At 39.8% G+C, this 25,811-nt stretch overlaps 2 protein-coding genes across 5 annotated transcripts in view; one reads left to right on the top strand and one right to left on the bottom strand.

Moving 5' to 3' along the window:
• apba2b (amyloid beta (A4) precursor protein-binding, family A, member 2b) overlaps positions 1-18,370 on the top strand; it is an 80,038-nt gene extending 61,668 nt beyond the window's left edge. For 3 of the 4 annotated variants that reach the window (XM_026166944.2, XM_026166958.2, XM_080296975.1), the window contains 8 exons: positions 1,768-1,803; positions 4,196-4,282; positions 9,312-9,497; positions 10,595-10,774; positions 14,239-14,451; positions 14,590-14,709; positions 14,866-15,006; positions 17,038-18,370. In XM_026166944.2, the coding sequence (XP_026022729.1) occupies positions 1,768-1,803; positions 4,196-4,282; positions 9,312-9,497; positions 10,595-10,774; positions 14,239-14,451; positions 14,590-14,709; positions 14,866-15,006; positions 17,038-17,109 (1,035 nt within the window). In that variant the 3' untranslated portion in view covers positions 17,110-18,370. The remainder of the gene's footprint in view (positions 1-1,767; positions 1,804-4,195; positions 4,283-9,311; positions 9,498-10,594; positions 10,775-14,238; positions 14,452-14,589; positions 14,710-14,865; positions 15,007-17,037) is intronic. The other variant, XM_080297010.1, reaches the window with a different exon arrangement.
• Positions 18,371-21,405: 3,035 nt separating this feature from the next.
• Positions 21,406-25,811, bottom strand: part of sord (sorbitol dehydrogenase) — a 278,112-nt gene continuing 273,706 nt past the window's right edge. Inside the window, exons 2-10 of the mRNA XM_026166918.2 lie at positions 24,522-24,649; positions 24,391-24,424; positions 23,923-24,087; positions 23,538-23,697; positions 23,312-23,430; positions 22,903-22,968; positions 22,629-22,807; positions 22,030-22,151; positions 21,406-21,885 (exon numbers count right to left, since the gene is read on the bottom strand). Coding sequence (XP_026022703.1) covers positions 21,720-21,885; positions 22,030-22,151; positions 22,629-22,807; positions 22,903-22,968; positions 23,312-23,430; positions 23,538-23,697; positions 23,923-24,087; positions 24,391-24,424; positions 24,522-24,575 — 1,065 coding nt within the window. The 5' untranslated portion in view covers positions 24,576-24,649 and the 3' untranslated portion in view covers positions 21,406-21,719. The remainder of the gene's footprint in view (positions 21,886-22,029; positions 22,152-22,628; positions 22,808-22,902; positions 22,969-23,311; positions 23,431-23,537; positions 23,698-23,922; positions 24,088-24,390; positions 24,425-24,521; positions 24,650-25,811) is intronic.

Genomic DNA, 25,811 nt, shown 5'->3' with positions numbered 1-25,811 from the left:
AGCAGATTTCACTAAAGAATGAAGGTTGTTTACAGCCTAGGAACTGAGACCTTGGTTGAACAGGCAGAGCTGCTGTAAACATTGCCCACAATGTCATCATCGCAACCATGAAGTGCAATTTACAGAACTGTGTCGCTGGCATGACTGTCCATGTGCACTTTTATCACTCGCTCTTTGCCACACAGTTGTCTGCCTGCACAAAATCTTCTCCAACCGACTGCAGCAAATCAGCCGTTTTCTCTCAGTGATTTCCCTCGATTGGCCCTTCATTATATAATTCATTTATCCCTTGTGAACCGAATGAATAGCACTATAGCAACCGACCTTAAACACTGAAATGGAGACTGTCGGCTTAACGCAAACCACACATAGAAAGAACCTCGTGTCCTCTCCTGTTCTTTATAAATATGTGCTATTTAAATAAAAACAAGTTGACTAGAGTATATTTCTGCCACACTTGTATTTTTGCCTCACATCAACCCAAGGAAGCATCTGTGTAGTATAATAAAGCACAGGTTCGCACCCTGTGGTGCTGAACTGAGCAAAAAGAAGTATGGCAGGTAAATTGTAGCAGAGCTGTGTAGGCTGCTTATGCAGATCTTTGTGCCATGATGTCAACTCGCTGTTTGATGTAATATTTATGAAGTTTCAACCCCCCCCCATTCCCTTTCACTACCCCCCCCCCCCCCCCTTGCTCCTCGTCAGCAGAGCAGTAGGTGTTGCTCAAAGCCTCAGATGTTTGTCTTCCTGAGAGCCGATCACAGAAGAGGAAACTTTACAGATTGAAAGCTGGAAAAAGACACTTCCCTCTGGGCTGTTATTAATACTGTGTTGGTGGTTACAGCTTTGCAGCAGTGGCTCAGGCAAACATCCAGGCCTGCACTCGAAAATGTAATGTCAAGATAATTTCCTCTGGTCGATGGTAGATGGAAGGAAGGCCAGCAGCTCAGCTTGAACCTTATACGGAGGGGATAAATTGAAAGATTACCGAGAGCTAAGAGTCCTCCTAAAGATTAGTTATCTAAGGTCAACTGTTAGAGCCCACTACATGAACAGTGTTACTGATGAACTAATCACACCCATTAGCTCAGTAAAACTGTCTCCATATTAGCTAAGCTCTTTAATTCCAAACACAGTGACTTGACCTTGAAAAAAAAAAGAACCCAAAAACCAAACAAACCCAAAGCAGAGAGTTGAAATCCTTGCACAGGGCTTATCGCCCCCGTTCTCTGTGTGTGTTGTTGATTGTTTTTTCCAGCATGTCTTTTCTGCTAGCAGCATTTAGACTGTGTCGTAAACGTGAAAGTCGGTAAGAGCAGCGCCCGTGCGTTTGATCTGAATGACAGAGTTTGTCTGTGTGTTGATTAAATGCTTTGTTCAGCACAGTAGCTTAAAAAGCTTTGTGAAGAATGCAGGAACAGTGTCAGTCCATGTCTACACGCTTTTTGTTTGTTTTTTTAAAGAAGCAATTATTACCATCTGTAATTGCTGTTGTGATAACCAATATGGCTGTGCGAAACGCTTTCTCAACAAACACACTCCTCCTCTCTCGCTCTCTTTCTTTCTGTCACTCTTCCTGTTTGTGAGAGCAGCGACAGCACACCTGCCTTTTGGTTTGGGGCTTTACTGTCTTACCTTCTTTTATTTACCTTCTTTATTTCCTCCTCCTCTTCCTCCTGTTTTTTGTGCTCCTGTATCTGCTGACCTTGTCCCGTCCCGTCCCAACGCCTGCCTGCCTGCCTGCCTGCCTGCCTGCCTGCCTGCCAGAGGGTACAGAAGGCTGCCAAAATCAAGAAAAAGGCGGTGTGTAATAAACGGAACAAAAAGAAAGACCCTTTGGCCACTTTACTTCCACTCTCACCTTTTATTTTTTGACTTCATATTTGCCTGTCTGTGTATCCTTTTCCATTTGTGTCTCAAACACTTGAATGTTCATGCACTGAGTTCAGCAAATCTGTGTCAGGTTTATCTCTGTCCTTCTGTCTGCGGAAAAAGAAATCTGTATCTCCAGAAATATTGTAGAACTCTTTAAAACTAACAATTATATTGTTATTTATTAGGCAAATACCAAAGTGAGTCATTTTATATACCCAAATTTGAGCCGGCCCACTTCTCTGAGATGCCATAAATTATTCAAGCATAACAGTCAAACTAATGTTTTTGTTCAGGAATGCAAGTAAATAACTGTAATTTAGGATTTTAATCAAAATTAAATGATGTGCTTCACTGTGTTTTTCAGTCTTTTGTTTTTTAGTATTAGAAATATGCAGGATTAACCATTACAGAAGCATTAAAATCCTTTGGGTTATAACCAGTACTGTCACTTAGACTGGGTGGTGGGCTAAAAAAATTGTCAAGCACTGTATATGGAAAGAACAAAGAAATAACTGAAATAAATGTGATGCAAATACATCCCACGCACACACATTAGAGACTATTTTTTTCTTTTATTTCCAGTCATATTGTTATTGTACATATTGTTATTCTCCAAAACATACCGTAGGGTTAGAGTTAATTTTCTATTGTACTGATACATCAGGGGTATATTTAATGTGTTTTTGTATGTTTTGCGCGTCTCATACTGTGACTCATTCAGTGACCCTTTTGCCAATTTCTTACGTAAAATAATTAGGATAAATTGAACCGAGTGAATATTATGTTACATTAGAAAAATGCAAAAGAGATCACTTTAGTGATTAAATCACATTCCCGTATATACAAGATAAGCATTGCCTATAGACAACATTAACATTTACTATTGTAGGGGCTAAAGAGTGCTTTGTTTACCTAGAATATTTATTTTCCTTATATGGAAACAGAGTTGCTTTTATATTAGACTAAACAACCACTGAAACAAAGTAGCGTAACGTGTTACTGACATGAATTATTATCATGAATTTATAATAAGGGGATTCTGTGTCTGAAGCTTCTATCCCATTAAGACTTAATGCTGATTGGCTGTCCTTCTCAAACAGAACAGCAGGTGGGTCGGGCCGCTGTGCTTACAACCCAAGCTTTGTGTCCGAACCGACCATATTATGTGTGTCTCCAAGACACAGTACAGACCAATAGTAACCAATAGTGTCTGAAGCGTTTAGATCAATCTGAAGCCTGAAGATTTTGTCTGTCAGATTTAGTCTGACACTGTTACAGTATAAATATAAGAAAAAATGAGGAAAAGCATAAGAAGTTCCACAGATTAAAAATATTTATGTATTTTTCTACCATAGGTTCAAAAATCTATAATCATTTTAGTCATTAAAGTGATATAACTGGCTTTAATCATGTGTAAGAGTTGTCATTTCTTCTTTCTAACCAAAAACTCTGAAGCTTAAAGGGTTTGCAAGATTTCTAGAAAAAGGTCAGCGAGCCAGCGGTCGTAGCTTCCTCACACATACCAAGACCGGACAAGGAAACAAAGCGTGACATATTAAACAGAAAAATCTTCTACCTCAAGGCCAAATGCAGGCAAATGTAAATCACATGCCAGCCACAACTTATGTTTGCAAAAACTAGTTTGTACCCTAAAGAAAATTAATTACTATTCATTGTATTTTCTGATACTGGATATGGACAGAAAATGATGAACAGGTCACAGTCTCCCCCCCCCCCCCCCCCCCCCCCACCACCACCACCACCAAAAAAGGTTTACCGTTTATTGCTTGAAACAAATGTTAACCACGTGTTTTATTTGTCTATGAGATTGCCTTATTTAAGTACATAAGACAGTTTTAATTCAACTAAAACAAGCATAGTTTTATTAGATTTCTGCACAGAGAGATTAGAGGGAAATGTGCACAAGCTTGTTGTGTGCCGAGGCTGCATTACTCTCACTGGTGTAACAGCCAGCTGGTAGGGGTTTAGTGTTAAGCTGTTTCTTGTTTCCATGCCAGCTCGCCCATCCTCGTGCCAGGACTATTGATGCAAACTAACGCTACTGCCAAACACTTTCTTTTTCTTCCTTTGCTACCTCACCTCTAGACTCAGTAACATGTCCATGTAACAAGGACTTTTCTAACTGGGCACTAAGCTTTGAATGCATGAGTTTTGGCAATTAAAATAAGGCATTCCCACATTTAAAACAGACACTATTCAGACAGCTGCGTGCACAATGAACAGTCAGGCTTGACACAAACATCTTAAACAGCCAGACGCAGGTGATTTAACAAACTCTTCTGTCTGTATGTTGCTTCAGAGCGCAGATGGAGACGCCCAAACCCTTACCGAGGTTGATCTGTTTATCTCCACCCAGAGGATCAAAGTCCTCAACGCAGACTCACAGGTAAGTGCTCCATGTTTCTGTTAAAAGTATGATTTTTCACCTGTGAGAACAAAAGCTGTTTTCCCAGAAACTATGAGTCAACGCCTCAGGGGAATGATGTTATGTCATAATTGTCAAAACAACAGCTTAACTGCTGACACCAGCTGCATCCTACAGCTGCCCCAGCTCTGATTGTTGTTTGTTTAATCTCATGACGTCACTCTGTGAATTCTTTTTGACCGTGGCTAAAAATAGATTCTGCAAAGCCAAAAGAAAAAAAAATGGTGCAGGATCATCTGTGCAGCACTGCCTTTACTTTAATGTCACAACAAAGTGGTCCTTTAGAAGTTCGGACCCCAGACTTAATGGATGCACAAAGCAAAGTTAATGGCACAATGATGAATAGTATTAGCTGTACAGAAAAGGCAGGAAGCACATAAACAGAGCATCCTAAACACAACAAAACTACAGTGACTAGGAAGAGATCTCAGGTTTGTTGTTTAGCACTCAATAAAAGAATTAACATTACCAAGCTCAACTTTTTTGACTTCAGTGTGGCTACATAGTACAAGGATTCAAAGGTTAACTAAAGATAAATGTAAAAATTAAGTGTAAAAATCGCAAAATCAGTGATACAACAAATGACCATGTAGCAAGTAATTCAATCAGTGTTAGCTAGGTAGTGTGCTAGCAAACTGTTGCTATATATGCTTCTGTAGAGCTAACACGTGCCAACACACCAGCTCCACAAAGCAAAATAAAGCCTTCATAAGACACAATGCAGTCCTGTGAAAAACTGAGTACGGTGTTATTCCCTCCATAGCCAGGTCCCAATAGTCAAATGGGCTTGATCGATTGATCCTCAGTAAGTTTGATCAGTGATCAAACTTACTGATGATATCTGATCACCTCAGTGATCAAACTTACTGATGATATCTGATCACCTCTATAAAGGCTAAAGTGTTGGCAGTTTGTGAGTCTTGCTCATTGAGATTGGGATGCATGGTAACACAAAAAGCCAAACATTCTTCTCAGGAGTGGATTATAAGGCTTTTCAAACAATTTAGTCCATCATTCTACACTAACAAAGATTACATGGAAAACATACATACATACACACTTGTCCCAGCAAATTCACATGAAGTTCAGACCTGGAATGCTCAGAGAAATTGCAATAAACACAAGAGTAACATGTTAAGGACCCTAAAAGCCTGAGATAGCAAGTGAAATGTTAAAGTTCATAGCAGTAAAATTAGAAAAAGACTGAACAAATATAGGTTATTTGGAAGGGTTGCTAGCAGAAAGCAACTTCTCTCTAAAAACAACATGGCAGCACAACGTAGGGTTGCAAAGTTGTATCTGAACAAATCACAAGTCCTCTAGAACAATTTCCTGTGAATAGACAGCACCAAAACTGAGACGTTTGGTCATAATGCACAGCACGGCATTTGGTGATAACCTATAATAGCAGGTCAGCATAAGCACGTCATATCAACGGTCAAGCACAGTGGTGAATGGGTGATGATTCGAGCTTGTTTTGCAGCCAAACAACCTCCTGAACCTTCAACCATCAACTGCCGTGTATTATAAAGTATTCTAGAGTCAAATGTGAGGCCGTCTGTCCAACAGCTACAGCTTGGCCTAAACTGGGTTGTGCAACAGGACAATGACCCCAAGCACAGCAGCAAATCTACAACAGCATTGCTTGGAAAAAAAAAAGAAGAATCAAGTTGTCAAAGTCCAGACCTCAACTTGATTGAAATGCTGTGATGGGACCTTAAGAGAGCTTTCCATGAACAATACCCACAAACCTCACGCAACAGAAACAAAATTATAAAAGAAAGGGACAAAATTCCTCCACATTGATGTGAGAGACTGATAATGTCATACAGAAAACAAATACTTGAGATTATTGCTACTACAGCTAAAGCAAATAAGTCATGTCATACTACCCCTCCAGTTTTTTGGTGGAGGGTACAAAAAACATTTTTTGCAGGACTGTATATATTTCAAAAGTATTTTTCTTTTCTGTGGAACACAGAAAATTTCATTTTCACCATCCATCAAGAAGAAGCTCTTATCCTCATACATTTAAGCTCTGAGGCCTCTGCACTTGAAAGCCTCACAGATGGTGAAGCAGCTCTTTATCCTTTTCCGATCATAGCCCTTCTTTCTCAGTTTTGATTCTTCTGACCTTTTCCTCTTTGGCTGTTTCTCCGCCATCTCACCTTCTTGACAATGTGATTATGTTCAGCTGTCCCTCTTGTTCTGCTCCTTTCCCCCATCCTGTCTCCCTCTGTCTTGTTTACAAGCACAAACATGCCCAGTTGTTAGTTGTGTTTTGTCCATAACTGACATTTAGTAGACAAGTGTATTAAATCAGGAAGAGTTATTCCACCTCCAACCTTCAAAAATGCCTAAAGTTATAATATAGACTAAATTTTCTTAAATCATCAATCCCTCTGAAACTGGACAAAAAGTCAAAAATTCACCTGGAAGTCTGATTTTATCTGTCGTATTTCTCCACGTTCAAGTTTTTACATGAAACCCCGTCTCTGCACGCTTACAGAAACTTGCCCTTTAGCTTTACAGCAAGCTGTGTTGTGAAGCAGCCACACTAGTCTTCACAGGAGGTGTAGTGCTTTGATGGAAGCGCTACACTTCCGAGAGATTTGCTGTGCTACAGATCATGAATAGAGCCTTGTGCTCACAGTAACAGTTAAATGTATATGCGATAGATGATTCATTGGCAGTGTTTCAGGCTTAGCTGCTGCCTGGCCATCTGAGCAGTGTCAGAATTGAGTGTGTTTGTGCGTGCGTGCGTGTGTGTGTGTGTGTGTGTGTGGGCAGCCGCCTGGCAGAAAATAACGTGCTGCAATGCGGTCTCTATCTTCCTCTCATTTTTCCATCTGGTTGCCACTGGTCCCAGATTTTAAATAAAAGCCTTTTTGTACACATAAAAGCTCGATGTAGCTTACATGGGGTTCCTGACATTGATTCATAATAAGAACAACTCCAAAGGTGAGCTGGAACAACAGCATTTATTAGGCTGATGTAATAAAAGTCAGCTCATAGTTAATGACATTAAGTAACTGAAATTAAATTTAGCATCTTACCTTAAAACGTCAATGAACAAATGCATGCTCCTCTCAACAAATCCACAGGTTCATGTCTAGAGTCCAGCTTTTCCTCATACATTATAACCCAAGACAATTATTAGGCTGTCTTAACAAACAATCTTTTTTTAATTAATACGAATGCTCTTAGTTTTTCGTGCACCTATTCATTGCTCTTAGATGAAAATCTACTCAGTATTTGCTGGGTTGTCATTGAGCTATAATCAGATTATAAAGCAGGCTTGAATTCAGTCAAAAGTAGGCATGTTTGTTCTCTGTCAGCGATACTTTCATCTCACTTCTCACCCCGAAATGAATGCTGCAGTTTTGATAATGAGAGGAAACAAATATGCTGCTCAGTGGTTCTTTAATTTTCAAATATTATAATAATCAAAGGAAACCAGCTGCTGTCAGAAACAGGATAATTAGTAGTAACTGTTACTGCTTTTCAAATGCATTAGTAGGAAACAGCTCATTTCCGTAAAGCTTTTTGTCAGTTAAAATGTGTGAATACGAAGACGTTTTCCACTTTTTGTGGGGTTCCTGCATGGATTCGTTGTACATGGGTTGTGTATTTTCTCTTTAGGTTTGTTGTTTAGTGCAACTAGTTTTAAAAACAGTAGTTGGGGAGGATTAATTTCATATTGCGTGGGCATTGTGTTGAGACTGGATGGACTCTAGCTCCTCTGCAAATCAGAATTAGACGAGTGGTTAATAAAATAGATTGCTTGATGAATAGATGGCATTGTGTCAGTATGGCAGTGAAAACAGTATTATCAACTATTAAATATTGACACTGTGAGTGTGACATAGCAAGTCTGTGATTGACCCCAAGGGGGGATTCTTTTCCTATACAGGCAGGCTGGGTAAGTACCAAATTAATATTTACCCATACTCACTAATATCAGGTAATTCCAGGTTTTGATCAGCACCATGGACAGCAGCCACAGTCGGCGGTCACATTTATAGACTCATTTATCTAACTCAAACTGTCTTCGACTAGTCTACCACAAGCCCGAAATAGGTTTGACTTTGCTAAAGTATTATGAAGACAATTGTAATGTATATAAGCATGGAACAATAATAGTGGTAACAATGCTTTACGCTCAGCAAGTCTTTGACAATACCACGTAAATCCAAAGTCCTAGCAGTATACTCACTGTGCCCTCTTCTCTGCTTTCTCGTTTCAGCACAAACTTTTTTTTTTTTGCTGTGCTGACAAACTGCTCTGTAAGATAAAAAAATTAATTGTTGCATAGTTGATGTCAACAATTTCACGGGCATATAAGTAGTATACATCCCAGCATGTCCCAAGTTTTCAGAAAAGGCCCTTATTTTTAAGTCTGAGGAGTATAAAAGCATTAAAAAATATATATCTGCAGCCTAAATTCAGCTCATAAGGAAAAATATACCTTATAAATAAAGCTACGCTTTGACACACATGATCAAACCGTGACTTAGACAAGGCAGCAATGTCATTAGCAAAAGGCGAAACAAACCAGAGACACCTAACTTTCTGCAACTAGAGAAGCCCCCTGCTGACCTTTGGAAAAAATGCAAGTTCACTTTTCAGACCCAGAGGCAACGTTCCTCCTTTTTCAAACAGTCTTTTTAGATATTAATATTAAAAAGGAAAAGTCCACAAATTCAGAATCATTTCTGCTTTCATACTGCTACTGCATGCAGTCATAACAACCATAGCAAAGGATAGATAGATAGGTAGATAACTCTCAGTACAACAACAAAAGTGGCATTCATGCTGAGCAGGTAGTGTTAAACCAACAGCAGCAAGAAAGTGACAAAAAAGAAACCAAAAAATTGCTGTTATACATGTATCATTACAGCCTTGCCTATGTTAGCTTATAAACTCAGAAACAGAACAACAGAATGCAGAGCATAATTAAAACATGTGATTTTGGTTGACATCCCAACAGGAAACGATGATGGACAACGCACTCCGCACTATATCCTACATTGCCGACATTGGGAACATTGTTGTCCTGATGGCAAGACGCCGGATGCCACGCACAGCCTCACAGGACTGCATTGAAACTACACCCGGAGCGCCCGAGGCAAAGAAGCAGTACAAAATGATATGCCACGTCTTTGAGTCTGAGGATGTAAGCAGCTCTTAAAGAGTTTTCCGAATGACAAACCCACTGTGCCTCTATGTGTTTATGGGAGAATCGTCTCCAGAGAGTGGGTACACAGATGACAGATGTTATTTTTTTTGTCATTATGTAAGAGTTCTCATTTGGCAGATCCTTTAACATCTAAAGATAGTGAAGATGACACTTGCGATTGCCTTTCAAGTGCTATGTGAGTGTCAGAAAATATTTCAGCTTCCCACTTCTCGCTGCTTTTTAACTTCCACAGTTTGACTCCGACGCACAGTTTTCTTGCGTTTTTTCCCCTGAATTGAGTGTTGTTAAATTATCTCAAATGCTGTCGCTAATATAAAGAAGTTCTAGAAACGTTTTTTGGAGCACCCTGCAGTAATCACTTAGGGCAGCCCAGTGATGTGAAATGATGTAAATTGGCTGGGCACTTTTGATTATGATTTGCTTTCCTCGTTGAAGCAGATTCAGCAGGAGCTGGCAACATGAACAATGTTGCGCAGAGGAGCCAGCGACTCACTTTCTGTGCCAGTCAGTATAAAGGCTGGGCTCCAATCTGCAGCCTCCTCATCTAATTTTGCTGCCAGGCTTTAAAGGCCGCCCAGAGTTATAATGGAACCATTCAGCCGCTCATCCATCAGCTTATAAACAGTTTGTGTTATTGTGGTTCCACTGGCTGTATGTGGTGATTCCTGTCTTTTCTTCTTCTTCTTCTTCTTCTTTTTTATTTTTTATTGTTGTACATAACTAGTTCATGGTGGGACTTGGAGCCATTACTGTCTGCAAAGAGGGATTTATATGCAAGTATAGATTTCAATTAAACAGAGGAAGTATGGTTATATCATTCAAATGTATACAAGGTTTATTATTGCTGTCTGTTGGCTTCATTAACCTCGATTTCACCTGAATGAGAGAGCAGGAAACAGGAAAGTGTGTCTTTTTTCTTAGTGGCGAAATATAGCTTATGACAGAGAAACTCAGTAGAAACTTAAACACCTTTATATTTATTCCACTACTGGTTGATGCCCTTAGCTCCCTGTGTTGTTATTTATATGCTGCTGGGTTTGCTTTTGTTTACAGCCTGACATTTCTGTCTGCAGGCCCAGCTTATTGCTCAGTCCATCGGCCAGGCTTTCAGCGTAGCTTACCAGGAGTTTCTGAGAGCCAATGGCATTAACCCCGAGGACCTGAGTCAGAAGGAGTACAGTGACATCATCAACACCCAGGAAATGTACAATGATGACCTCATCCACTTCTCCAACTCTGAAAACTGCAAAGAGGTGGGTATACCTCAGAAGGAAGAACTGGGAATAAACAGTGAAAGACTTTGCATGTGGGACGAATCACACTGGCGCTGCAGGGCTATTAGAGAAATGTACTACTATAGTTGCTGTTAGCTAATTAGATTAAGAGGCAGATGGTACAGTAAAATCTACTCCAACAGTGTCAGATCTAGCTTATTTTCACTGTTGCATTTTTGCTTTAGCTAATGCCGTGCCCTGAAAACATTGCTGGAGGCTTTTGGTGAATTACAAACTGTGAAACGTTTACTGGTTTATGAGCACAGAGGCTGCAGGGGCACCATCACACAGCTGCTGTATTAGGGGCACATGAGTAATTTACAGTAATGAGGAACCTGGGCTTTCTTGAAGTAGTAAAGTTTTCCCACCTTACTAACTGTTCGAAGAATAAAGTCATGTCTTGAGGCTTGGTGTGTAGATGAGTAGTATCAGCTGGTCTGAAACAGGAAAATGTATCCGGCATTATGACAGTACTGGAGGATGAGCAAAAGCTGAATCTGAAAAGGTCTGTAAAGTCAAACATGGATGCGATAAATCAATACAGATAAATTATTGGTAGTTCTTTGTTGTTTAAATACATTTTACAACCAAAGTAAATTTGGTTGTAAAATGTTGTTCCTCCTAGCAACCTTTCCAACAAGCCAAACCTTTTCAGTCTTTTTTTTTGTACTTGCAAAGCAGGTGTTTTTCATACATTGCTATTTGAGACAACCAGTACAAACAGTGCTGACTTGTTTGCTAAAGACAATTCTGTTCTTTGTCAATACATCAAAAAGTTCAAGAATACACTGGCCAGTCACGTTTATATCCATGTCTGTCCAGGCTTGGCCTTTGACCCTTTGGATCTAAAATGTACCACTTTATGATGTTATCCTACTATAAGTTTGTTTTGGAAGAATTAGTGTAAGATTTATTGAGTTCAACATTTAGCACTGTTCAGTTCGCTGTTGAGTCCAAGTGAGCAAATCTGCCAGATTTAAAGAAATTCTCAGCAGTTGGCTCAGATGCATTAAAAAAAGACAGAAAAAGATCAGGGAGATTGTGTTACTGGAGGCATGTAATCCATTATGTACTCCAAATGCAATGATAGGACTTCTTTTGGCATTTTTTAGTATTGTTATTAAGGCTCAGAGGAAATAGGAAGACCACACAGTAATGGAGAAAACACAATGTCCTTAATTAAATTAGGCTACAAAGTGTCTGCAATGTGGTGAGTGTGTGTAGAGGCAAGAAAGAAAGAAAGAAAGAACGAAAGAAAGAAAGAAAGAAAGAAAGAAAGAAAGAAAGAAAGAAAGAAAGAAAGAAAGAAAGAAAGAAAGAAAGAAAGAAAGAAAGAAACTTAACCTCCTAGGACCTGGTGTCCACATATGTGGGTTGTCTAGACCAAAATACTAAATTTTATTCTACAAGGGCCTGATATCCACTTACGAGGACATTACACTGCCGCTGTTCTATCGGAATTTAAAGCGAATGTCCTCATATGTGGATCTCATTTTTCTCAGAAACAAAAATCAGGTAAAAAAAAAAAATCACATAATTCTTTGTTTTTACATTCATCAGGTCCCAATCATCCCAAATAGCAAACAGAAATTAAAAATGCATGCCATGGAAGAGTTCGGGTCTTAGGAGGTTAAATGACAGGCAAACAAAACCCAAACCAGCCATGACCCCTGCCTGCTGGAGAGAAGCAAGAGACATGTTTAGCACTAAACCCTTTTAAAAAACAAGTTCTAAGCGGGGCCAGACACTTACCTCCTATAAAAAAAATTTAAAAAAACAGAAAGATGAAGGAAACAAGGGAGACACAAAGTAGTAGAGAGGTCATCACATGCATCCATCGTGTCAAATGCTGTTATTAATCTCCACTGTTAGCAAATGTGCTTTAATGAGTATCTCATGCAAAACAAAACATGCAGATAAAATATGCAGATAGAAAAGTAAAATGTCATGTGAACTAGGGCTGCCACAAACGATTATTTTGATAGTCGACTAGTCACCGATTATTTTTGCGATTAGTCGACTAATCAGATCATCATCCATTGGACATAAGACATACAGCTTATTGCACCAGCAGCATCTGCTCTTATATAACTATCATTAGCTTACAGCTTGAAGTGTTTAAGGTATGTGCTAACTAAAAATAAAGACAAGATGATAGTTTATTAAATTTTAATGAATTTTGGAGATTGTCTCAGTGGAGTTTGATAAACTCAGCCGTCTGTTCCTTGCTATCTAAACTATAACAGGACATTGGAGTAAATTCTACCATTTCACACTTCTGTTTAATCAGTTTTCTGTTTGACATTAATTCAGCTGTGTAAAACTTTAATCTCAGCCAAACCGATTTACTCAGGAACAAATAAAACACTGAAAAAAGCCAAAAAATAACATTTTTAAGTTATCTAAGTGACTTAATATCATGTTTAACCTGAGTAGTGAAAGACGGCGCTGGGTTTGAAAACAATTTGCCGGGAGTCCGGTGTTCTCACGGGCTCTAGTGAGCCTTGAACCCCAGCTAGCTATCGAGCTGGTGGGTAACAGACGTCTCCGAAAACGTCGCCGCACTTTTACAAATATGTGGTGTCTTGATAAACCGAACACATATTTGAAGTGTACACAGCTACATTCTCGCCTGAAAATATGTTAAAAGTTTATTTTGTAACCTAGAAAGAGAAATAAAAGTAATATTAGAACTAAGTAGCTGCTGCCATTGTTAGAAACTGAATTGGGCTGAGCTGTGCTATGAATTCTGGGATAGGTTGGGCCATACACCCGACCTATCCTTCAAATCTGGGGAAAAGTAGGACGCATTTGTCGGCTGCATTTGCAGAAGTCTTCGAATTTGGAAAGCCTTCGTCGCGTCGCTGCAACGTAACCGGCCTTCAAATGTGGCCGCAGCTACGATACCGGACACTGCTCCTTCTTCTTCGGGGTTTAACGGCAGCTGGCATCCTTGTACATGCAGTGCTGCCATCTTCTGTTTCAGTCCGTTATTACACTCTTAAATCCTACTACTTACGTCTTTCAGGATCTTACAAGGCTTTAAACGACGCGTCGACTATTAAATTTGTCGTCGACGATTTTGGTAGTCGACTAATCGTGGCAGCCCTAATGTGAACTAATCCAGACATTAAGGTAAGAAACCTTGGACCAGTAGTCCTCACTGATTTTCAACATTAGCTGTAGCGGTCTAATCTGACCAGAGATTTGAATCTATTTCTGTATAAGCAGTAATCTGTAATCCATGTTAAGAGACTGTACAGTCTCACTGTTGTAAGTATAAAATAAAGTATACATTAATCTATATGAAGGATATTAAAAACCCCACCATTGTGGGTCATGTGTTTTCAAATACAGTTGGACAGTTTCTGTTCATCATTAAGGTTTTGGGTTTTTTTAAATGACAAACAGACTCCATCCCCTGCTTACTTCTGTCTCCACAGCTGCAGCTGGAGAAGAGTAAAGGGGAGATCCTGGGTGTGGTGATTGTGGAGTCTGGCTGGGGCTCCATCCTGCCCACAGTTATTTTAGCCAACATGATGAACGGCGGCCCAGCAGCTCGCTCTGGCAAGCTCAGCATCGGAGACCAAATCATGTCCATCAACAACACCAGCCTAGTGGGGCTGCCGCTCGCCACCTGTCAGGGAATCATTAAGGTACCGAGACACTGAAGAAGTGGATGGAAGAGGCAGCTGAAGTCATGAAATACACCCTAACTTGTTATTTTCAAAATTCAACTACATAATTTCTGTGAAAAAACCTCTTATGTTTGTGTGTTCTTCTCTGTGTCAAAGGGCTTAAAGAACCAGGTCCAGGTGAAAATGAACATTGTCAGCTGCCCTCCTGTTACTACAGTCCTCATTAAGAGACCAGATCTAAAGTATCAGCTGGGCTTCAGTGTTCAGAATGGCATTGTATGTATAATTTCATAGAGCTGTAAGTGGGTGGCTCTGATACTATTAGTTATTAGTTATTATTAGTTAATTAGTTAAATGATCAGGGGGTAGAATGAAATACCTTTATAATGAGCTAATTTTCTTCTTTGTTGTTGTTGTTTGTCTTTCCTCCAGATATGCAGTCTGATGCGAGGAGGCATTGCTGAGCGAGGTGGGGTCCGGGTAGGTCACAGGATCATAGAGATCAATGGTCAGAGTGTGGTGGCCACAGCACACGAGAAGATTGTCCAGGCTCTCTCGAACTCTGTTGGCGAGGTGAAACTGATGCACACAAACATTTCACAAAAGAACATCTACAAAGAAAGCCATAATTTTCAGACACAAACATTTGCAAATCCAGTGCAAATACTGTGATGGTTTCAGTACAACCACCGTTTTTTTACTTTTGGCTGAATATAAATGATGGATTTCGTTATTGTGGCTTCACACACTCGTTGTCTGAAACCAGACATCACGAGCTGGGAGTGGATCAGACTGACAGTCACTTACAGGGTACTGCTGTATCTAGTTTATTATAGATGGGAGCATAATTTACCACATAAAAATCACATGAAATAAAGTTGTTAAGACTATAAACTCATCAGGATTAAATTCAGTACAGTTTAAAATGTTTAAAAGGTTGTTTTCTCATAGGGATGAGTCACCTGTTATTGGCCATCAAAGGAAATAACTGCTGATGGTGCAAAGTAGGTGAATCCTGAATTAAATGCTTCCCCTCTTTGAGACCAAGTATTGAAGCAGTTAACAATAAGAACAAATGTATGCTGATTGACATATGACAGTCGGGTTACAGAGGCAACCAGAGCCTGGAATGGTTGCTAGCCACCGACTATCAGCTACAAAGTGATGTGTGATGAATGTCTTCCTGTGTGAACGCTCCTTTATACACTGGTTTCACCATCCTGCATCCATCTATGCTGTCATGGTTACTAAATTGAATCATCTGTAAAAATAATGCACAGCAATGACTGTTGGTACATAATCGCAACAATTACTGCTCTAAAGCAGGCATGTCAACTCAAATTACATAATGGGCCACATGCTTGATCTTAACTGGGTCACACTAGTGAAATTCTCCTTTCTGTCAGTGAAAAGTAGTTTAATTACACATTTAATCCTTGAGATATCTTAATATAACAAAATCAAGTGTGAATTTAACATTAGGTCTCGGTTTTTCTGCATGATATAGAAATCCTGCTGTAGAATGAAAGAAATCTGTCAGCATGACTCTTTGAGTTTAAATTATAAGAAAAAGAAATTGTTGAATTAGAGAAAAGGTTCTGGTGGCTCATTGACTGTCCAGAAATTTGCTTTTTTTACTATGTACTTGTAGTGAAAAACTACAAACTTTTCTGTCATTTAATTATTTATCTGTTGCCTAATTGGTTGGTGAAGCCATCGGTTCTTAAAATATGGGTAAAAGTCATGCACATTCCCAGCACCATCCACTGGGTCAGATTGGAATTGTTGCCAGGCTGACTCTGGCACCTGGGCTTTATGTTTGGCACATCTGCTGTGAAGAAAAGAACTTTTCCATGTGTCTTTAACCCTTTAGACCTCTACATCATCACTGTGGTTTTTCTGACCAGAATAAACAAACTGTGAGCGATAAATTGCACAAAAATGCCGTATATAGCAAAAATGATACAAATGAAAATGCATATATGCTAATTTATATTTAATTTATCTTTCAGAATTTGTCAGAAGGTTCAATAAACTGTCCAGTTTCAAAACTTTACAATTTGCTGACAATTATTTCATGGTTCAGGCTTTACAGGGTTAATTTTGACAGATGACATACTTTTAACAGACAGCCTGCAGTGTAAGCAAACAGTGCGGTTGGTGTAATTCTTACATTGGTAGGAAAAATCGTAAACACGGAGTAACCTTGGATGAGTGAAGTGTAAGAGCAGAACTAGATCACTGTCAGAGCCAAATAAGTCACACTGCTTAAAAAAAATACCCAACTCAAATACACGGTAGATGGAAGTGTCGGTTCACTTATTCACTACTTAGTGTTCAGGCACTTCGATGTGGGAGACCATAAATTGTGTTAGTACAGTACAGTAAAATATTCTGCTCAGATCATTACTTTTATACAGTTGAGAACCCTTTAAATTGTCTATATCTTTTTAAACTGTGTCCTTATTGCCTGGTGACATTTTTGTCCATCGATTTCATTTGAATTTTATGTTGTATTTACAAGAAGAAAAAAACCGTCTTATTCTTCAGTTTTCAGCTGATGGTCTATTTCACAGAACCCCTGGTGTTTTCTCTCTCCGTCAGATTCACATGAAGACCATGCCGGCAGCCATGTTCAGGCTTCTAACGGGACAGGAGACCCCCATGTACATATAAAGAACAGCCAAGAACCGCCCCACGGGACAGGCAGTCAGCTGCGGTGGGTTATCATACAAACAAACCTGACTGGTTACGGGGTGGAGGATTACTCCTCCCTGTCCTTTCAATTCTCTCTTCTTTTTCTTTTCTTCGTCTTTGGGCTGATGACTCCAACTCCTCATCATCTCTCTAGTCTGTGCTTAACATGCAACAGCCATTATATTGATACTGGATGCCTAATCCACTCGACCAGCTGAAGAGACAGAGTGTATGTGTTTGTGTGTGGATGTGCGTGGATACTGTTTGCTATTTATTTGTCCTGTCTGTGTGGACTTACCGAACGAATACGTCACAGTTTATTTTTTTATATTCATGTAATGCAATATGATACTTCTACTCTACTTTCTTGTATATTTCCATTTTCATTTCTGTTAATTTATTCCCATGTAAATACATATTTTGCTAATATTGTGAGTGCGGACGGGGGGGCAGCGCTGTATTGTAAATATTTACTGAATCTTGCCATCGAACTGAGGCCATGATGATGGCAAAGACACAACTTAATGCCGGATATCATCAAAAGGGGAACGAGTTACGTGTCTGAAATGTTGGGTTTAGATGTGCTAAGTGAATAAAATAACGTACACGTGACTCAAGCCAATTCTTGGAGCAGGGGTGTACGGGAGAAACGCCATATCCTTTTACTTTACGACATTTTAAGGCAATACACGAGTTCAACTTCTGAATGGCAAGTCTTTTCTAAATCAAACACTCACATTTAAATAATATTAACATGCATCAGTTATGCTTTGGATATCAAGTCACAGGTATGAAAAGTTTCTTTTGTGTGCTTCTCTTCTGTGTGTTCATCTCTAGTGTTCTGACTGAAACTCATGCATACTTTGAGTGGACTGTGAATGTAACTTTGTTGTGTGAGCTGTCTCATTGCCATACGCAGTATTAGAATGTCTGTACATAAATAAAAAACTTGTCTAGTATTGTGCTCATGTTAAAAAATAAAATAACAAAAAAAACCAAAACCTCACAGGTTTAAGTCACCGCAAACGTCCTCCCAGCTATATGTTGCCCTTCATTCTTGAGAGGGAAAGAGAGAACTGTGAATCACACACTGTGACAGACGAAAAAAAGCCTTACTGGGGAGTAATGGCTTTCCAATGCATTGTAGTAAATTTTAACCGTAAGAACATTATCTGTGTGCATGCCTCGTAAAGTAGAATCATGTCATTGTGACTGGATAATAAAATATGAGCTAAACCTGGCTGTGATTTATTTTTTTAAACTGCAAATGCTTTAAATTACTCCACAAAGACTTAACTGCCTGAAATCTTCATGATTCTTCATGAAGGTTCAACGAGGAACTGCAAACAATCCTTAGAGATTTTGGTCTATGTTGACTTGATAGTATCACAGTTGCTGCTGCAGATTTGTGAATCTCCCAATGCACCACATCCCAAAGGTGCTCTGCTGGACTGGGATACGGGGGGGGGGGGGGGGTGAAAAAGTATTTGCCCCCTTTATGATTACCTATTTTTTTTCCTACTTCAATGTTTCAGATCATCAAACAAATTTAAACATTGGACAAAGATAACACAAGAAAATAGAAAATGCAGTTTCTAAGTATAGGTGTTTATTATTAAGGAGGGGAAAACAATCCAAACCTACATGGCCCTGTATGTAAAAAGTGGTTGCCCCACCCGCTCCATTATAACATAAATTAACTGTGGTATATCACATCTTTGGAACGCTGAGTTCAACTCCTCTAGTCACACCCAAGCCTGATTACTGCCACACCTGTTCTCAATCAAGAATTAATAGGATCTGCCAGACATAATGGAGTATCCAAGGAAATTCAGGAACAAATGAGAAACAAAGTCACTGAGATCTCTCAAGTCTGGAAAAGGTTATAAAATCATTTCTAAAGCTGTGGGACTCCAGCAAACCACAGTGAGAGCCATTATCCACAAGTGGCGAAAACATGGAACACTGGTGGACCTTCCCAGGAGTGGCCAGCTGACCAAAATTACCCGATTCTTCCAAGAGGTCACAAAAGACCCCAGAACAACATCCAAAGAACTGCAGGCCTCACTTGCTTCAGTTAAAGTCAATGTTCAGGACTCCACCATAAGTAAGAGACTGGGCAAAAATGGCCTGCATGGCAGACTCAAGACTAAAACCACTGCTGAGCAAAAGGAACATTTTTGCCAGGAAACATTTTTATTATCCCCAAGACTTCTGAGAAAATATTCTGTGGACTGACAAGACCAAAGTTGAACTTTTGGGATGGTGTGTGTCCGATTACATGTGGTATAAAAGTAACACAGCCTTTCAGAAAAAGCATATCATACCAACAGTAAAATATGATAGTTTGATGGTCTGGGGCTGTTTTGCTGTCTCAGAACCTGGAAGACTTGTGTAGTAAATGGAAGCATGAATTCTGCTGTCTGCCAAAACAGCCTGAAGGAGAATATCTGGCCGTCTGTTCATGACCTCAAGCTGAAGTGCGCTTGGGTTGTGCAGCAGGACAATGATCACAAATACACCAGTAAGTCTACCTCTGAATGACTTAAGAAAAACAAAATGAAGACTTTGGAGTGGCCTGGCCAAAGTCCTGACCTCATCTGATTGAGATGCTGTGGTATAACCTTAATAAGGTGGTTCATGCTCAAAAACCCTCCAATGTGGCTTGGAAAGAAAGCAACTGGACTTGAAGACGTTTCACCTCTCATCCAAGAGGCTTCTTCAGTTCTAAAATCAGTGGTGAAGTTTTATCTGGGACTTTCAATCATTTAGTTTTAGAACTGGAGAAGCTTCCTGGATCATTAAAATAAAATAAATCAGGCTAAATTGAAGTGTTTATGATGCAAGTTGAAATTTTGATTGGCTGCTTTAGTCAGAAGTAAAAACAACTTAATATCTCTGGTAAAAGAATTGTTACTGATACAGCACATTTCACACACACACAGACACACAAAGATGACACTCAGGGGCAACTCAAGGTTCAGCATCTTGCCAAAAGATACTTGGGTACATGGTCTGTAGAACCCGGGGAATGCTCTACCGACCTACTGAACAGTAGATGACCCGTTCTACCACAGCCATCACATGAGATGATTACTACGACTAAATAATTAAATTACTATAGACACTTCAGGTAAGACTGATTCTGATTTGATTAGCATCTCTCAATTGAGCAGTGAACAGTAAAACATCTCTTGCGGTTATATATTATGCAGTGTGAAATTTCAATGCAGCTGTTTTGACTCATCAAAAACTACAGAGGAGGCCATTCAGCAGGGATACAGGATACCCAAGCATTATCCAAACAGAAAAGAGGGAGCCTTAATTATCAGTTTTACTTGTGTTTTTCAAGGTGCACAGGATTATAATTCAGCCTGTGTGTGATGAAAGGCACTTGCTATGTGACAGTTTCATAATAGGTATTCATTCGAAAGCAAGGCTGCAGTGTTTTCTTCTTTTGATTGCCTAAAACTGTCAGTGTAGAAAATACATTAAAAAGCAGCTTTGCAAAGGCATTTCTTTCAATGGTCTCTCGTGCACATAGAATTAGTCTCAGATTGAGACCAAGCATTAAACAAAAAAAAAAAAAAAAAAAAGAAAAAGGTTTACCATCAAATATCAGAGCCATGATAGAGGTGACCAATTATCTGTTATAACCTGCTCATTTACAGCCATGCAAAAGAGGAATATTGTATGGCATGATGTAGGATGCTTACTTGCTTCTCAACAAATACTTTACTGAACATTGTTTCCTATTATTTAATCACATGCATGTTTTTGCACAAGGCAGCTTTGTGTAATTATAAGTGTTCCGAGTACTCATCACCTTAATGGGGGACAGGAGTTTATAAGTATATGAAGTCAGTATTATTGCTTCAGGGGAACAGTGTGCTATAAAACTCAGCTAGTTTGTCCATACTGTGCATGACTCATTCTGGTGGCACTAGTCTCCAAACAACCCACTGCATGAAGAAAAGAGCAGCTCCAGAGGAGAAAGAACTGTGCGGCTGCTCCAGATTTTGATAAACACTTTGTAGCATAGTATTTCAAGAGTGAACTCCATTTGGCAGGTTTCTTTGATCAGTTCCAGTTTTCTGCACAGCTGAGTACATTGATTTCCTGCACACCCACTATAAAAAAACAGCACACCACAATTAACAGGTTGTAAGCTCCAGTACGATTTACATCAATTCAACTTTGAAGTTCTTATGCCCCCTAGTGTTGACATTTGTAAATGCAGAACCTACAAATGTACTCCACTTTAGAAATACAAACTTCAATAATTCAAGATTTGTTTTTATTGTTACAATATTTAAATTAATCCTTAACTTACAGATACCAGAAACTTGCACATTACATACAGTCATACAAGTATTATGTTTTAGTATTAGAATCAATAGGCACTATGAAATCCTTTAATCGTACCATTTAATAATTCTAATTACATGTGTTTCCTGCAAGCAGTGCAGCAGTCACTTCTTTCACAGTGTGGTCAAGTTGAGGGATTGTTTTGAACTAGCTCTGTTATCTTTGTTCAGGTCAATGTCCAGTTTGTGCTAGTCATGCAGAGCCGCTGTCAGTTGATCCGTTCAGGGGTTTTGGTCATTTTTGTCACACTTCAACATAACCTTTATTCCAAGACCCTGACGTGTGGTCTCAAAGGCTTGGACTGCCTGCTCCAGAGGGAAACGATGGGTCACAAGGGGCTTGACATTCACTTTACCTGACGCCAACATGGCAATCGCCATTGGCCAGCTGCAACACAAACAGTTGTTTAAGTGCAATAATTACTTTAACTTAGCCCAAAGACAATGGTCCATATATTACTGCTTTTAAAATTGATGGAACCTAACTGTTAGCATCTGCTTGTAGAAAAAATGTATATGGGCGTTAGCTTACGTATTGCAGTAGCGGAAAACTCCTCTGATGTCTACTTCTCTTACAGCGGCATTGATCAGAGGAACTGTAGCCAGCTCTGAGCCAAGACCCACCAGCACCACGACACCTCCTGAACGGGTTGCCTGATAAAGGGGAAGAAAAAAACAAAACAAAACAATGTGATTATTTTACGAGTCGGCAGAGACTGAACCCTGTTTATGTTGGGACAGATACAGATAAGATGGTGTCCCGTTTTAGTTGGTGCCGTTTTTACCATTTCGCAGTTTAACCTTGCATCATATCTCATGAGCTCATCAGCTATTATGCAACTAAAAACTTTTGCCAACAACTATAGCAAGCAAAAGGACATGTCACTGCTGAGTTGAAGTACAAAAGCTGCATGAAACTTTGAAATATTAAACTAAATTAAAGAACTATACTTCATGTGTGAAGAAATGAACTTTAGATCCCACCACTGATGGCAGGCAAGAGAACTTCAAGTTTCGACATCTCATGCAATAATGTAATGCAGATTTTAAATTCTTACTCTCTCATCTATTACTTGCATGGAACCGTTCCAGAAATGTGACTACAACTTTTGACTTTACTGGGCCACATACATAGATGGCAGTTTGGATGCAGCTCTCAACACCAGTGCATTCAATGGTAATGTGAGGCTGCGCCCCCAACATTTCCTCCACACTCTTTGCCAGCTGCTGGGCTCCATCTCCTCTCCTCACAGTCAGCAGGAAGTCTGCACCCAGGTCTTTGGCCATCAGCAGACGCTCCTCAGACAGATCTGAACACAGCAAAGGATGGTAACCAGAGTTAAACTGAATTATGAGAATGAATACTTCTGTTAAGATAAGTGCTTAAAATGACAAATTGCGTTACCAGATATGACGACCTGCGAGGCCCCCATTGCCTTGGCTGCAAGCAGACAGACCAACCCGATAGGTCCTGTGTAAAGAGGAGAAGCATGCACAAATACTCCAAGTGAACATGTGTTACACAAACGTACATTTAAAAAGAAAGTTCAAGACTGCATCACATATTACTGACAACAGAGTGCTTAAATGAACTTGTTTCCAGAGGGGGAAAAAAGTTAAACATTGAGATTTACCTGCATGCATCCCCACATCACTCTAGTTTTGTGGAGTCAGTAGGACTCACGTTTTAGTTTACACCCACCGTGTGCCAAAGGGATTCCCTACTTGCATGAGCATCTTACTCAAATACCCTAGTTCTCATCTTGTTTATGGAATATTACTAGCAGTTTCGATGACTTTTGTCTAATTTTTACCTGCACCACAGACGAACACAGTGCTACCAAGGGTCACTCCAGCTCTTCGGCAGGCATGGATTCCCACAGACAAAGGCTCAATGAGCGCTCCCTCCTCAAATGTGACATTATCAGGCAACCTGAACAGTTTTTGAAGAGGGAAACAAGGAAAGAATTTATGCATGTTAGCCAACAGACAGATGAGGCAGCTTCGCGATTGATGGCAATCTTGGAAAAACACCGGTACTTGTAACAGAAGTTGGCACTGTGCGTGTAATAGCGACAGAGGTTTCCATCGTCAGGGGGTGTGGCACAGAAGAAGATAGTGGGAGATAAATTATAGCGTCCAGTTTTGAAGAACTCGTCCATCTCACGGGGCACACCAGGCTCAATAGCCACTCTGTCACCTAGAGAAAATAAAAGTAAAAATTAAAGCAGATGGTCTCATCTGCGCAACTATCACCACATGCGGAGTGAAAACTAGCATAAGGTAGAAGGATTCCATAGCTTGAACCTCAATCTAAATTCAATTTGTGTGATGGGTAAATTTAGAATAAGTTTCTTCAGTTCAAACTTTAGGAGACACTGGCTTTGGTGCACAGCTCAGAGTTACATACTATATTTGCACTTACCCACTTTAAGGTGCTTGACCTCTGAGCCAACCTTCGCCACTCTCCCCGAGGCCTCGTGCCCCAGCACCATGGGTTTTTTGAGCACAAAGTCCCCTATCCGGCCATTCTGCCAATAGTGCACATCCGAACCACAGATTCCCACAGAGTGCATCTGCAGCAAAACCTCTGAGTACAAAAGGCAAACCAGGAACGCAGTTAGGACACAGCTGCACTCCCAGACTGGTCTGAGTAGAGATCATGCAATTTTCTACATTTTAAGCTGCTTGCTTCAACACCATACTAATGAAAAAAAGCAATGCCCATGTGTTTTAAGTCAAAAGCTAAGAAATGAATGGCATAATTAAAATATAATGACCAATAACTCTATTCATTGAAAAAGCATTTAACATAGCAATAACAGCTTGTTTGGGTTTGTTTGCTCTTTGATGACGTATATAATATAAGTTGCACTTGAGTGCAGTACTATACCATTAGGTCCTGGTTCCGGGATAGGGCGATTTTCCTGTCACAAACGACGAAAATGCAAAAAAGTTGCAGTCAATTGAGGTCGCACAGCGTGTATGAACGTGAATATGTAACGTCACAGCACAGTTTCATACCAGCCGCAGGTCTTCTTTAGCGTGCAGCACCAGGGACAGATTGTCTTGCGCCATGACAGAGAGAAATGCTGGGCTTACAACGACGTGAAGTCAACAGAAAGCACGGCAAAGTGCAAACAGACAGACCGTGTCGAGTTCCCCTCAGCTTCAAAGTACTCAAAGCAATGGCAGGGCACTCCTTCCTAAACAAACCCCGTGATTGGCTTAAAACGCTGCGGAGCAGTCCACTTTGTAGGGGTGGACGCTGCGACGCAAAAACATAAAACTGCACAAGTGTGACACCAAAACTATTCTTTGCCCCTCGAGTAAAGATATAAACTATATTTTTATTAATCGCAAATTGATATTAAATCTTCATCATTGATATGGAGCGATTTAATAAGCAAAATTGTTTTTAAATTGCCGTGGTGCTACTTGAGTCAAATAAGAGCGTCCATTTGAAAAGGGGAGGGAGTAAAAAGGTAAAACTGACTGGATCGTTAACCAACCCGCGGTACAGAGGTCAGGTAGTAACTAAAGTTTAGATCAGATTTACTTATTTTAGGGCGATAATGAATAATTATATGTATATTAATTCCGCCTAAACAGACACTAAATCAAGAGGTGATAAGAGGAAGTAATGCTCAGAAAATGTGAAAAAACAAACAAACAACTGGCTCCACGGGTGGGACGCGAGCACTGTGCAGTATAAATAAAAGTAAAAGCAATTCATTTTCAAATAAAAGAGAAAAGAGTCTATCTATTTTAGCTTAAGAGTAGGTTGCATAAAATTATATACGGCTATGTCATTATCAGGAAAACACAGCACAATGTGACGAGGTAAAGAAGTTCTGATGTAATGGAGTCAGAAACGCTTCTTGCAATGTAGTCATGCAATGTAGCAACCCTTGTGGATATGGGAGCAGGCATTAAGTTTAAGTGCTTTATTGCATATTGTGTTTTTAAGATAAACAGGAAATATAAATAGAATCTGGAGATGAAACGTGAAATCCAGTAGTTGGTTGTGTAAGTGTACAAATTCTTTGTGGGATGGGAATCTGCAGTGCTTTCCAGCAGGCTTGGAGGCTAGTACCATCACCCAAGCCAAGCAGGTAGCTGGAGTAATGCTGTTAACAGCTGAAAAAGAAGAGGGACCCCAGCTGGCCAGTGGGTTCAAAACAGGAAGTGTCTTTTTGTGATGTGACAGTGCTAACCACTGCCCCGCTGCACCACCCTCGCAGTTTCCAAATTTGCAATTTGGATTCTTGTAACTTTGCCTCTGTCACGCAGATAGGTGTAATACACGTAAAT

Source organism: Astatotilapia calliptera, chromosome 1 (assembly GCF_964374335.1).
Source record: "Astatotilapia calliptera chromosome 1, fAstCal68.1, whole genome shotgun sequence".
NCBI classification, from domain to species: Eukaryota; Metazoa; Chordata; class Actinopteri; order Cichliformes; family Cichlidae; genus Astatotilapia; species Astatotilapia calliptera.
The sequence above is the reverse complement of the archived record's forward strand: the minus strand, read 5'-3'. Positions and strand labels throughout refer to the sequence as shown.